General features: G+C 38.8%; 2 protein-coding genes across 2 annotated transcripts in view; one reads left to right on the forward strand and one right to left on the reverse strand.

Annotated features, from left to right (window-relative positions):
* On the forward strand, positions 1–9,643 carry LOC110053200 (E3 ubiquitin-protein ligase RNF166-like). Its single transcript, XM_020759407.2, has 6 exons — positions 1–238; positions 1,480–1,639; positions 6,058–6,155; positions 6,379–6,490; positions 7,568–7,675; positions 8,614–9,643. Exons 1-6 carry the CDS (start codon positions 129–131, stop codon positions 8,677–8,679), a joined length of 654 nt encoding a protein of 217 aa, XP_020615066.2. The 5' UTR covers positions 1–128; the 3' UTR covers positions 8,680–9,643.
* LOC110053237 (uncharacterized) overlaps positions 8,283–14,831 on the reverse strand; it is a 6,759-nt gene continuing 210 nt past the window's right edge. Inside the window, exons 2-8 of the mRNA XM_020759448.2 lie at positions 14,655–14,788; positions 13,380–13,520; positions 12,673–12,763; positions 11,895–12,030; positions 11,743–11,814; positions 11,155–11,177; positions 8,283–9,878 (exon numbers count right to left, since the gene is read on the reverse strand). Coding sequence (XP_020615107.2) covers positions 9,684–9,878; positions 11,155–11,177; positions 11,743–11,814; positions 11,895–12,030; positions 12,673–12,763; positions 13,380–13,520; positions 14,655–14,788 — 792 coding nt within the window. The 3' untranslated portion in view covers positions 8,283–9,683. The remainder of the gene's footprint in view (positions 9,879–11,154; positions 11,178–11,742; positions 11,815–11,894; positions 12,031–12,672; positions 12,764–13,379; positions 13,521–14,654; positions 14,789–14,831) is intronic.

A 14,831-nucleotide genomic window follows, 5' to 3' on the forward strand; every position in this document is an offset into this window, starting at 1 on the left:
TCAGATTCAAGTCGAGGCTAGCATGCAGGCGGAAGAATTTCCTGCTTTGCTCCAGCTGTAACTGAGCTGAAACTGTATAAATTTAGAAATCGTAACTAAATCAAGGCTGTTTCACTCTTACAAAGAATATGGCAACTGGAGGATACCATGTACGGCCAAAGATTGTAGAAGAAAACTTCTCGTGTCCTGTTTGTTTGGAGGTTTTGGAAAATCCCATCTCAATACCTTGCGGTCATACGTAAGTTAAGGTTTAGTTTTGACGAGAAGCAACAGTTTCATCCCGATTTCCGTTTTTCTTTTCAAATTACTTTCAGTTCGTAATCTTTTTCAAGCTTATACGTACTGGAATGAAGCTGACTGCCAACACCTGCAGCTAAAGAACATGAATTCCGAGAACTTGCATTCCTGAAACAAACCGGAAGTGGTGATGCATGGCAAAACTACACATCTCCGTAAAAACTTAACTCTGACTTAGTTTATTTATTATCTCTTGTATTATGGGTAACTACATAGTTATTTTTAAATTAAAACTAAAAGCATTAAAACCTACATATTCCAGAAAATGGAGCTCAGCATATTTTGTGTGTCTTTGGGAAACAACACTGCTGGCTTTCATGTTGTTTAGACTTAAAATGGGGCATGTGTGGCTTTATATTAAAACTTTACACCTAAAAGTATGCAGTCATTGTGACAGTGAGAAAACTATGTGCATCATTTGCTAATGGAATCATCTGAACCACTTACTTGGTCCTTTAGGGAACTTCAGATGCCACTAAGTTCCAAACATTTAATTAATGGAAAGGAACGAAACATTGCAGAAATCAATATATCTACATAATGCAACACTCAAATACAAAAAGCTCACAGGATAGGTTATGGTGCTGTATTTTAGAACACTGGTACCTTAATTAAGGAAGTAATACAATGATACACAATAGAAAGCCCTCAGTGTCTGCAGAGTTTATCTGGGCACTAGACTACCAAGGCTGCTAACAAGGGCACTTGGTGTCATAACCTCCACCAAGTCATCGGCTCCTTTGAAGTGAACCATCATGCCAGCAAGGAAGAAAAGAGATCAAGGTAGAAAAACTGTGTCCAAGCTATGCCCAACACAGACTGGACATTTCCGGCCTGCAGCAACTGGTCTTGAATTGGCCTCATCAGCCACCAGCATCCCTGAACTTCAAAAGAACAAAAGTGACCTGACCTCAATCTTCTATTCTGAAGTTAATTCCAACAACACCATAGTTGTTACATGTAGGATCAGGATGGGCCTTACCTTATTGCATCATGGACAAAATGTCTTTCATTTCCTTTATAAAAACAAATCAAAGAATCTTTTTTGTGTTTTTGTAAGTTTTAGAGACACAATAATGTTATTACTTTTAGCAAGTGGACTACAAGACACAGGTCCTTTTGTTCAACAGGATCAACACTTTTTATCTAATATTAAGCTGACATTTTGCCATCTCATTTCAGGTTCTGTAATAATTGCTTGGACTCTTGTGAAAATATTTCTGGGTCTTCAACATGCCCTGTTTGTCGGTCCAGTTTCAGTGTTCATGAGAAGCGAAGAGCTAGAGATATTCATAGACAGATCCTTCAAAGTAGTGGATCCTGTTCAGGCTGTAATAGACAGGTAAACAATGTGCTTTGCAACTCAACACTACCCAAGTCTCTTACTCATTGTTATGTATAGCCAAACTTTATTGAGTCTGGACTACTAGCTGGAGCTTGCAAAAATAAAAAGTTGAGTATGTAAGTGAAAGTCAGGATTTGGTAACCTAATTCACCACTTTACAAATAAGAAGAAACCTGGGGCGAGAACCATAATCCTGGCCAAAAGGGTATGGGACATTTCCCTTTGTTGTCACTTTTTTGTGTGGAAACTGCGAGAAACCAACAATTTACAGTCATAGAAATAGCCTTAAAAAAATTCTCCGCACTCCCCCTGAACAATGGTGAAGTCCTTTAACTGTAGAATATTTGTGATACATCTTTGACTACTGACAACCAACATTGTCCAGGGGGGGGGGGGGGGTGGGGGGAGGATAGATTGGAATGCTGTTTATAGATAAATGAGAGTGTCCCAAACATTTTGGCCAAGATTGAATCTTGCAATTGCTTGTGTTACTGGGGATGCCGTAGCTTCTTGTCATTTGTTTTGTCCCAAGAAACAGTCCAACAAGCCAGTGCAAGGTGAGACGTGCCCCCAGGGTTCTTCTAGTTTAAGTGGTGAATGGTTAGTGCACTGGACACTGAATTGAGCAATCTGGGTTCAAGTTCTGGTCAGGGTCATTGAAAAAAAAAAAAAATGAAAATGTGTTCTTTTGCAAAGACCTAATTTACATGTACATTCATAATGCCTATCTTTACACAGGTTTATATACAGAAGGTTACCTGGGAATTAATATTAGGGGAAAACCCTGCATCGGACAAGCATCCCATCCAGAAGGAGTAGAAACACTACTCCTATACAAGTTATATTGTACTTGACAAGTACATGACATCTGTATGACATCTTGGGCAGATGCAGACTTTTATTACCCACTTTACCTTACTACATACTATATTTAGGACCACATTGTGAAGTCCACATAATGGAGTTAAAGGAGCTAAGCACACATCAGTCTTAGCTGATTACAATCTGCTTAACATCAATTTGTGGAGGGAGGAAAATTAAAGAACCTGCAGAAAAACCCTTGGAGTGAGGCGAGAATCAGCAACAAACTCAACCCACATATGCCACCAGGCCAGAATTGAATGCAGGCCACATTGGTGGGAGACAAACGCTCTTACCACTTGGCCATCCCTGCTCCCCTAACATGACTGATTGTTATGACATAAAAGTGGCTAAATTTAGAATACTAATAACAAATACAAACACAGGCGGCCCAAGCTCACAATGCGAGGAGTTATCTAGCCTGCGTAGCAAGCGTTTCTGTGGGGTTCGGGAGCAAAGAATATCACAGCGCGAAAAATGGAGCGAGTAAAAGAGGGGGGAGGGGGAGGGGAAGGAAGGAAGGAAACGCTTGCAGACAAACCCCTGGATTTTGAAAACCGCCCACTTGGTCTTTCATGCCTGAGTGCGCACACTGAGATTTCATGCTGTCATCGGCTGTCATAAATTAACCAATAAAATTTTCGGCCTTCCGTAGCGGAAGTGAACTTTGAACCAAAATAAAATTTACTTGTCAAAATATGTCTGAAACAACGAGCGCACGGTGGGAACAGAGAAATCTCGATGAATTAAATTTGGTAATTTATAATCAAGCTATATTTCCACTCAATCCGTCTAAAAGGAAGGACTGCAAGGGTGAAGTTTTAGCACAAATCTGCCTGAAAGTTAAAATGTGAGAAGTATTCCAGTCGTGTTAGTAATCCTTGTGCTTGGATGATTCGAAACCTTGGATCACTGTATTCATTCGTCCAGGAATCGATACAAAGTAAAATTAGCAAGTCAACTCCCACAAAGGCAATTCCAGTAAAGAAGCGTTTGCTGGAAACGCCAGATCCGCAAATCAGTTCGATTGTTATCGCCTGCAACAAACACAAACAACGGAAAGTCTTCTCGGCAAACTTTGGAATTTGGGCAGGAGAGGCTTCAAACATCTGAGAGGAGAAATAACGATAATCTTGACCAGTATCTGAATAAAGATAATCTTTCCCTAGGCGGCCTCCAAGTCAAAGTTGTTTATAGAATGTCCTCGTAAGAATTCCCCGCGACGAGACGACTAAATTTTTGGTAAGGCAAATATGTGACAAAAACTGGCATGCCGCAGCTAACACTATAACAAATCATTCAGAATTGTACCCAGAAGTTCTAAATGCTGTCAACAAAAATGCTTCTAATGAAATGTCTGAGTACCTACGACAACATGTTGCCATGTAACAAGCCAGACGAAATCACTAGGTTTTCTCACGCAGTAGTGCTAATTTTCTGTCCCGTGGTTTATTATCTTGTCCTTGGCGCATGTGGCATTCAAGAAAGTGATGTTAAAATTAAAGGAACAGCTACAAATTGTGTCACGCTTGCTTCTGCAATAATGTGCAGGCTTCAAAAAACCAAAGCGTCGGCATATCATCACAGGATTTCTACCGTACTGTCGAAGCTGACGACTAAATCCTCGTTCAGCGAGAAAAGTTATAGCATTTTGTAACCAAGCTTCGAACGCATCTTCCCATTTTGTCTGGCACTCAAAGGTATTAAAATACCTTTGATCGACACATGTCAATAATATTGGACTAGCCAAGCCAATCACAAGCTCCGTTCGCTGGCGAACGGAGGTTTTCAAAATCCAGGGGTTTGTCTGCAAGCGTTTCCTTCCTTCCCCTCTCCCACCCCCTCCTTCTTTTTTTGGTTTTCGCCCCATTTTCCGCGCAGACAAAACACCGAAAATCCCATTCCTCGGTCTTTCTTTGCTTCCAAACCCCACGGAAACGCTTGCTACGCAGGCTAGGAGTTATCATCTTTTTTAAATCTCTATGAGAACGTTCAGCGTGCGAAACGTGACACAGTTACCGCCGACATCTACTATTACATAACAACCGAGTTTGGTTACGCGAAACGTGACCTTCATGTGGCATATGGTGGTGTTGTGTTACAACGGTTTGAATTTAGAAAGGATTGTATGGGGAAAAACAGTAATCGACATTATAGCTGAAATTTTGATATTTTTGCAATCAAAATGGCTTACCTCAATGCCTTGTTGTCTTTTCTATTGACATCTTGCTTCTCAGCTCGATCCGAAGCCTTTTAAGCGAGTTATCGCTTTTTGGTTTTCTTCTACTAAGAAAGAGTAAAGGCTACACACTAGATTCTAGACTGACCCCCGCTCGAAGTGAAAAAAACCACTGAAATCCAGCCAGCCACCCCAATTCCTCCGCAGAGTCATAGTACAGGGTTAAGCGCTCCCTTGCAGTTAAATTCCAAGCCAAATTCATCTCCACAGCGCACGACACAAAGCTCTGAATCAAAGAAAGCTAACCATCCAGAATCAGAGATCATGCTGCTGGCACCAACCATGGACACAGTCGAACAAATTGACCCTGACCAGGGGAAGGGAGTGCACGGTTCCCTAGGAACTGATTGGCTTGTCATAATGTTGGCTCCGTTGGCAGCCTGGACAAAAATCTCTCCAGGGAACGGTGGAGCAAAGTACCTGGCTTGTCGAGAACTGTGCGCTCCCTTCCCCTGGTCAGGGTCAATTTGTTCGACTGTGTCCAGGGTTGGTGCTGGCAGCACGATCTCTGATTCCGGATGGTTAGCTTTCTTCGATTCAGAGCTTTGTGTCGTGCGCTGTGGAGATGAATTTGGCTTGGAATTTAACTGCAAGGGAGCGCTTAACCCTGTACTATGATACTGGGGAGGAATAGGCCCTTTGCAGGATCCGGTCACATGGTACAGAATTAATTACGCTGGGATGCAAGTTACACAGTGGGACTTCCAAAACAAAGGAATGTCGGGCTGGACTGGTACGAGTTCCTTCGTTTTGGAAGTCCCACTGTGTAACTTGCGTCCCAGCGTAATTAATTCAGTACCATGTGACCGGATCCTGCAAAGGGCCTACTGGGGCAGCTGGCTGGATTTCAGTGGTTTTTTGCACTTTGAGCGGGGGTCAGTCTAGAATCTAGTGTGTAGCCTTTACTCTTTCTTAGTAGCGGAAAACCAAAAAGTGATAACTCGCTTAAAAGGCTTCGGATCGAGCTGAGAAGCGAGATGTCAATAGCAAAGACAACAAGGCATTGAGGTAAGCCATTTTTATTGCAAAAATACCAAAATTTCAGCTATAAGGTCGATTACCGTTTTTCCCCATACAAACCTTTATAAATTCAAAAAGTTGTAACACAACACTACCATATGCTGCAAGGAGAAGGTCACGTTTCACATAACCAAAGTCGGTCATTATGTAATAGTAGATGTCGGCGGTAACTTGTCACGTTTCACACGCTGAACGTTCGCATAAAGATTTAATAAAGATAATAACTCGTTGCATTGTGAGCTTGGGCCGCCTGTGATACAAAGTGATTTTTGAGATCCCTTTTCATTTTTTTCAGTTTCCCATGTCCAGATTAAGAGAACACAGATCATCTTGCGCATCAATGCCTGATCAGTCGTTCTCTCCTGTTGCCCCTACTTCTCAACCGTGGCCAGAGTAAGTTGACTTTTGTTAAAATGAAATTTGTTGCATTCTTAACTAAGCTTAATAAAGAAGCAGCTAGTTTGTATTAACTACATTGGTCTGTTTCAATCTCTTTCCCTGCTTTGTAACTCCTTCCCCCAGAATCAAATGCTTGTTTTATAAATACTTAGTTTTCTTTATACATAAAACTTGTAACTTGTAACTGAAACTGTTTCTTTTTTTTTTTGTCTTCCAGAACTAAAAATCGGTCAACATTCGCCTGTCCTTTCTGCAACCAGAGAAACTTTGACAGTAGTGGACTGTTGCAACATGTAAACAGCAATCACAAAAATGAAAGACAGTCTGTGGTAGGTTTAATGGTTAGCCAGAGCAGTTTTCAACTGAGTGTCGTAAAACCAATGCCAATTAGTAATAACTCTGGCCAATCACAAAGGACACACTGGCAATTGGACCAATATATTTACTCCAAGCAAATAAGTATGGGTTATTGACCAAGTGTGAGGTCAAGATGGCTGGATATTGGCCAAGTTCTTTTTTTGCGTGTTTATGGACCAAGACAGAGTCAAGGTCCATAAACTCGCAAAAAAAGAACGAGGCCAAAATCCAGCCATCTTGACTGAACAAGCTTGGTCAATAAAGGATTTATTATATGGCTTTTGGGGAAATTTTTCTTGCGGGACACGTCGGGTAGTCCCAAGTGGGCAAGATAGCTCCATCTTGCCCACTCAGGTAGCCAATCACAGAGCAGGATTTGATTCATCTTGCCCGCTCATGAAGCTAGCCATATAATAAAAAATTATATAGCTGATGCAAAGCACAGGAAAACAAGTGCCTCAGGGAACAAGTTACGATTGATTTTGGTTATGTTCTAATTGGATGACTAAAAGGCATAGGTATTCAGCATAAATTAAAGCAAAACCAAAACAAATGTGAATTCTGACAGTCAGTTAAAATAGTGCCAATTTTGTTAAATCAAATAAGAAGAATATTTACAATAAATAAATAATAATAAATAAATATTTATATGGTGCCTATCCATGCCTGCTCTAGGCGCTGTACAATTTGCCAAAATGAGCTGTACTAATCTTAATAATTAAAAATGTGCATTTAAGAAAGTAATAGAAAGTAAAAATCGCTAAGAATAATAAGTTTTCTTTAAAAGATGAGTTTTGAGTTTAGATTTGCTTTAATCTGCTTTGCTGATAATTTGCTTTAATTATTTTCCATGCTTTCTAGGTCTTTGCCAATCACAACTAGCCTGAATTTCTCTGGTCACATACTCCCAAGAGAAACTATTTGAATTAGACAAACCTCTGTAGAATGAGCAAGCAGACTGAGATGACTTGTTATTCACCTGAAATGTGGTTACTGCTGAATAGATGTGAAAATCACATATAATAGCTACAGTTTTTTTTTTTCTACAGGTGTGTCCAATCTGTGCCAACATGCCGTGGGGGAATCCCCAGCAGAAAAGTGGGAATTTTGTTCAGCACCTTAATCTGCGGCATAAATTTGAATATGACACATATGTGGTGAGTCAGTAGTTGTGAAACTTTAGGTAGCTTAATAAGCAATGATGATGGTCACACCAAGAACAACACCTAGTGAAAAAAAAAGGATTTAATTTTACCTTCAAATTTTGCATTATTTTCTAGATCTGTTCAGTACACCTATCGGTCCAAGAACTTGCTCAGCCTGAACATGCAATGACAGCATTCGATACACAAAATTAGCTTTTGGTTCCCATTAGTTAAAGTATGCAGAACTTGGTCGTTTCACGATGCTTTGTAGAGGACAGTTAAGAAATGTACAAAGATTTTGAACACACCTGCATAGCCACTGTTTGGCTCATTAAACGTTTTGTGGTCACGGTTTGCTTAAGCTCCCTTTTATTCTGACACCTAGATCCTTCAGCTGCAATTAAATTAAGCTGAGAATTCCTATACCAGATGCAGAATAATTGTAGAAAGCAAGTCTAGGGGTCATGAAGTCACCTGGGAGGAGGATAAACAACCACACTGACTCCCAAAATGGCTGGAAATTGAGCCTAGAAGTCACCAGGACACTTCATTACTGAAAGATTGTTTCTTAAAATAAAATATAAAATAATGTTTCCCTCTTTGCACTCACATGCATCACTTGTCTTGGAATCTAAATTTAATTTCCCAGAGGCAAAAATATTACTGGGTTTTAAGAAGAATTTGCTAATGCCTCTGTACTGTTACAGACCGATTTTGCTTTCACACAAAAAAAGGTAAACAACATTGTGGGGAAAACATTAACACCAGTGTTTCCCCATTTCAAGGGCTTTCATAGACTGTTTATTTCTGCTCAAAAACTGAAATTATGAGGATTTGATTATTATTATTATTATTTGTGATAAAGCATGTCATTCTTACTAGTAAAAGTAATACTAAGTATAATGCAGCTTAACATGTTATATTTACTCAGTTTTCACCTCATCTAACAGGATTTTGACAATGATGAAGATGCTATTCTACAACAAGTCCTGGCTCAGTCAGTGCAAGACAGATAAACTAATATTACTAATGACTTGATTTAGCAACCTCTTGAACTAAGTCTTGTAACTATGGTATCCCCTCTCATATAACTGCCCTGTTTTGAATTAACTGTTTCAAATAACCAAGTGCCCAGTCGAGAGTAATTCTAATCAGCATTTTAATTGAGGTGTGGTATATATTTGAACCTAATGATTCAGCAAACTTTTCAAAATAACATTGATGAGAGAAAAGGCAGTTCAAATTAATGCCAAGTCAATATTGTTGAATTTTAAAGACATGAATGCTTCTGAAAGTTCGATCAGCTTGAATATTGTACATTTGAGCTACACTAACACAGTGACCTCCCAAAACAAGTAGGCTGTTTACCATTTTTGATAACCCTTATAGCAAGCTTTCCTGGTGGTTGAGGTGGGGGTGGGGGTTTCCAAAATTAAATTACTCTTTCAGGTGCTGAATCAATTTTTTACTGAATATGTTGTTGCAGTTAAATAAATGCCTCAATGTTGAACACTTCAAACATAAATCTTCATTCACTTAGTAAGAGTAGATGGAATAAAGCTCAGAGGAATGGCCTCACAGCATTGAGGAATTCTTTATTGCTATGCAAGTCAAAATATGTACCATTCAAACTATAAATAAGTGAACAATGCCACATTCATTTACCAGCCTGCTTAGAACTATTTCTATTCAATAAGCATTTTAGACATGACAGCTTTCATTACCAGTAATTGCATTACTACTAACAGTATTGTAAGGAAGGTGACTTGCTATTTTGAACTCAGCACTGGAAATGTTTTGTGCTTTTGAGATAAACAAAGGGCATACTTTTAGTTAATGAAACTAACATGATTGTATTTATCCTGGGAAAAACTAAGGAACCATTTTGTTGACACTTTGTGACTTATCTGGGGGTATTTGTCTGAACATTATTTATTATAATTAAATTATGTGTAACAACAGTTACACTTTACATTTTGATTTGAGCCTTGAAAGTTAATTTTGCCTGCTCGTTAAAAAGCTATCTACCGGTAAATTCTCTCGCCTGTGATCTTGTTCGTTTCCTACTTCGCTTTTTTGGTGTGGTTGTAGTTATTTTAGGGAAGGCAACACCACTCTGGGAACACAACTGCTTCAGTGCTTTCTCGTAAGCACTGTTTAGTCTTGCTGCCTGCTGGAGTGCGTACTTTAAATCTTCTATTTCTTCAAAGAAACCCTGAAGAAGATAAAGATTAACCCTTAAGGATGGACCATTATTTTTTTTTGGGGGGGGGGGGGGGATGGAGGTTGGGCAATTTTCTTTGATTCATGAAATTTTTGCTCACCGTTAGGTTGGGCGTGATTTTTTTCAGTGGGCAATAGCTTGTGCAGGAATTTTTTTAACATCAAAAATCAGAATAATGAAAGTAGAAAGCACTTGGCCAGCTTGATTTTTTTCCCTGCGGCTTCCCTTGCACAATTTTGTTTTCAGCAGTTTTTGCTGTGTAGGAATTCTTCTTGGAAAATAATAATGGTCTGTCCCTTATCAGAAAATTTTGACTTGCCACAGGCACTTGATCTGGCTCTGTACACAAGTGTCAATGTTTTGTAGTACTATAAGATCTATGTGAAATTATGCTTTAGGAAGTGTTGCATGACAATTCTTTTCAAAAGACATGTATGGCATTTACACTGTTTAGATTAAATTTTAGGTGTTCTCTTTACATTTGGAAATCGCCATCCTTGTGGCTGACACCTTCTCGCAACACCACCTCCAGCAGAGAGTCACATAGATCTCATAGCACTGCAAGAGATTGAAATTTGTACACAAAGCCTGAATTCTAAATCTAATTTTTCTATCTCTTCAGCAAAGCCCTTAAGAAGATCAAGAATACCCCTTATCAGAAAAACTCGACTTAGCACAGGCACTTGATCTGGCTCTGTACAGAAATGTCAATCTTTTGTAGTACTATAAGATCTATATGAAATTCCCCTTTTGGAGGTGTTGCATGACAATTTCCAAAATACATCTATAGCATTTAGATTGTTTAGAATATATTTCAGGTGTTCTCAATCACCATCCTGGTGGCGGACATTGTCATGCAACACTGCCTGTGGCAGAGAGTCACATAGATCTCATAGCACTGCAAGAGATTGAAATTTGTTCACAAAGCCTGAGTTACCAGTGCATGCTTAGCAATTTGGATTTGATTACTTATTACTAGACTGTTAATGTGTCCTTTTCTCCAAGTCCAGTAGCTTAGAATTTAAAGTAGGGATGAGGAGTAAGAGAAAGGTATTAGCAGAGCTCAATTGCATGTACATGTACCTGAGGTTGGAAAATGGTTTTGTTAAATAATTTCTGATCACAGATCTGTGGCATCACAAGTTATCGCTGAGCAGTTTGTGGACTGCACAGTGATCCTACAGTTTTAGTTTTATTTGCTAGGAGATAAGGGTGAGAAGTGGAAGTTGGCATTTGATGCAGACATATTTTGCAATGTTTTACTTACTCTGTCCAGCATCTTGAGTTCATCTGTAGAAAACAATGTATGCTAAATCAAAGTTGAAAACTGATAAATTTTGATCCATGACATAACACTTGCAAAGGGCTCTCTGGCTTTTACCCTCTCTACCCTGTCTATTCTACTATGGTACAACATCATAGGCATGAAATGCGTGCAAAGGGCTAAGTGGCTATATCCTTACACACACCACACACCAGGGTACAAAGAAAACAAATTTTTGGACTTGCCCCTCAGGCAAGCTGTAACTAATCTATGATATAATAGCTTGAGATTTATTCTTACTAACCTCAAAAAAATTCATTTCTTACAGTACTTCAGTCTAAAATTTCCCAAAAAGCTTCCCGGCACTGTCTGGCAAGTGAGGGACAGAATCTGATTCCCCAGCTGGTTTTTATTCTAGTATTTCATTCATTGAAATGCTTGAATGGAAATTGCCCATGGAGTATTCTAAAAATTTATTTTTTTAATACACCTTGCAACTTATTTGATTTCAAAATAATTTTTGCATTTGCAATAGAATATATCGAAGCTATTGCCTGTGCCAGCCAAACACTATTTTAATTAGCTCCTAACCTTTGAACTTTTTTCTTTCATTAGCAAGTCTGTCTCTTTCCTGTGAAACCTTGCGGAGTTCAGCCATTAAATCTGATTGAATAAAAATATAACAAAATCACATCTGTCAAATGTTTTATTTTATTTTCAAGAGAAAAAGCAAGCATTTCTACCTCTTTTAGAAGGTGTTAGCCTTTTCTTAATTCCCACTGCATTAATCCTTGTCTGAAGAGCATCTTTCTCTTTATGTAGCTCTTCTATTTTACTTTGGGCATCGTGGAGTTTCTTTTCCAAATCTCTGTTTTCCAGCTGTGGAATCAAATTATTAATAAATATCAAGAATAAACTGTTACCACTGTCAGTCATACCTCGGAAGAGGACTCCCACATAAAAAGGCCGGGGGTGCTCGTCTGAAATTTTGTAATGAACTCTGAAAGGTAGCAAGGTCCAGCCTGTTTTGTGGGTGTGGCTTGAAATTTCTTTTACCCCTTAGATGTACCAATGTCAAAACAAGTCATTATCTCCTATCATACTTTTTTCGGCTCAGTACCCTAAAAGATATGGCAAATGCTCCTGCTGTGGACCTTTTAAGGCTGAACACCCTAAGATGTACCAAAACTTGGGACATACGTGGAAAGGTTTCTGGCAGTTAGAGTAAAGAGCCTGCACAGACTTATGGTAGCTACAGGTCATAAAGATTGTGAGAAATACAAACATGACCATGATGGATGCAACAAAACAATATTATTGAAAGCAAACTCTCACAAAGCCTTGTTCAAACCTCTTAAGCATATTCTACCTTTGGTTAGAAATGCCATGTGATACGGTAAACTGGTTTAGTTAGTTTCAATGTTATTGAAAGAACTGATAGAATTGTTATGTCCTCTTGACCTTTGTGTGAAGACGGAAAGTCTCATTCAAAACCTCTTGCAGTCCAGCTGTAACACTTACACTCAAAGTAGTGATTTGCTCCACTTGAGCTGTGTTGGTCTTTAACTCTTTTTGGTATCGCTTCATAAGGTTATTATGCATAGACAACATCCTGTTGGAATTTTTCACATGTTAACTTATTTTTATCATCTAACAGTTCTCATGGAGGAATTTCTTGTTCTAAAGGAAACAATCCTTAGAACTGATTAGTACAGGACAGGATTGGGTTGATATGAAATTGTCCAGAACGACCTGCCCACTGCACTTGCCAGCCTGTCTTCTATTTTAAATAGATGCCATGTTGCCATGCATCCGTGCAGATGATGTCAAAATGTGGTAAGAACAAAAAAATCCACACAAGCCCTGAGGGAGTGTGTCGCTGATGTTCTTACCACGTTTTGACATCATCTGTGATCTACATGTATTACTGGACATAGACTTTATCTGTTGTATATTATGAAGTCTAAACAACGAAATGCTAATGCATCATCTATATGTCTGACTGTCCTCCAGTAGATCATAAGTAAGACCCAATCAAAATGCGAGAATGATTTGACTTATTATATAAAACTTGATAGCTGCACAGTAACTATTGTATGTGGCTCCCTGTTATTGTACATCTTCAAGTCTTATCTAAATGCCTTTTCCACAAGTACACCAACAGAACATCATGTGCTTATGTCAGATAACACTTAAATGCACAGATCGATGTCAGTAAGTGAAATTACTTGGTTGTTCTTTCAAACTGTTCATCAACTGGTTTCTTTGGTTTATTGTTTTGATTCAGTTGTGATGCTGGTCCCAGCGTTCCTCCTGTTATGACTCCACTAGCAGTTCTTGGCCTTTTGTCATCAGTTTGAACTTGGACACTAGTGGTTTTAAAAAAAGGAGGCATAAAAAAATGCTATTTGTAGTTAGTGGGTGCAAAGGGTAAGAAATAAATAAGAATTAAAATGGGTGGGTAGTTTATAGGAGGAAGGAGAAGAGAAAGTGGGAAGAACCAGGAGAAATTATAGCTGCATTAAGAAAATAAATTAAAGTACTTTATTATTGCTGAATAACGAATAATACTATTAATAATACTATTAATGAAAATTTTTAGATAGAGTTAATACAGTGTCCCCTATTAGCCCACATGGGCTAAATACATTGACACTTAAATAAAGTTCTTACTTACTTACTTGCTGAGGTCTTGTGGATGTCAATGTCAAGCATCTCTGTACTAATTGACGTTATTTTAAATTTATAACAAACAAAAAAGCAAAAAGAACAGAAACATGTCCAAACTGGTGGGAGGCAAGCCTTCTTTGCAGTCAGTCTCATGGCTTGTCACGCAATCTTTCCTCTCTAATCAATGTTGGACAATGAGCCTCCTATGCAGAATGTCTGCATAGGAGGCCAGTGGGAGGCTAGTGGGACTGGCATACTTTGGCTATTTGCAAAGTGTAGCTAAGGAGTTGAATGCAGGATAATAGTTATTGAGAAATAATTTTCAGTTAGTAACCTGTAGGGTGGAGTATTTGTGGTAGGGGCCTCCCAATTCAAAATCAGCCAGTACCTCAAACCGCTCTGCTGCACCACCTCCATATATATCTTGTAAGAGAAGGCACATTTTGCAAAAGTAAAAGGACAGAGGCCAGAACCACTAAGGAAGGACAGGAAACCAGGAATAAAGGCATGGAAAGTAAGAAGATCAGACTCACCTTTTCCTAGCTACCCCATGTAGAGACATTCCACACCCTAGTTTTTTGTTGTCGGAACCTTTGAAGTTTGCATCCGAGGGGTTCAAAATTTTGTCGGCTTCTTTGAAAAAATATTCCGACAGGCCCTGTGGCAGAGGTTGCCTTCCATAGGGGGTGTGCGGATAATAAATGGAATGTCCCAGTATATCAATGAAACAATGTGATATAGCCATTCATAAAGAGGTAAACAACAAGAATAAATACTGCGACTAAAATTTCAAGCTGAAAACGACTTCCTAACAGTTTGCTTAGCTTAATTACCTCCTAGTAAAGGTTTGCATGAATTCATTATTCCTAAACTGCTCTTTTAGGTCATTTAGTTCTTTCTCTAACTGTCCATTTCTTCTTGCAAGCTTCTTGTACTTCTTTCTAATTCGTTCATTTTCTGTAGAGAGCTAAAGAAATATTTTCAAAAACTCAGTTTAGCTTACTTTACAA

The sequence above is a fragment of the Orbicella faveolata genome, unplaced genomic scaffold, assembly GCF_042242905.1.
Source record: "Orbicella faveolata isolate gen_17 unplaced genomic scaffold, um_ofav_v1 contig_3, whole genome shotgun sequence".
Taxonomy (NCBI): Eukaryota; Metazoa; Cnidaria; class Anthozoa; order Scleractinia; family Merulinidae; genus Orbicella; species Orbicella faveolata.

Coding starts and splice junctions, on each gene's coding strand:
- LOC110053200 (XM_020759407.2), top strand. CDS start 129: ATGGCAACTGGAGGATACCATGTACGGCCAAAGATTGTAGAAGAAAAC. Junction 1,640..6,057: donor GTTCAGGCTGTAATAGACAG/GTAAACAATGTG, acceptor CATTTTTTTCAG/TTTCCCATGTCCAGATTAAG. Junction 7,676..8,613: donor TTGAATATGACACATATGTG/GTGAGTCAGTAG, acceptor CTCATCTAACAG/GATTTTGACAATGATGAAGA.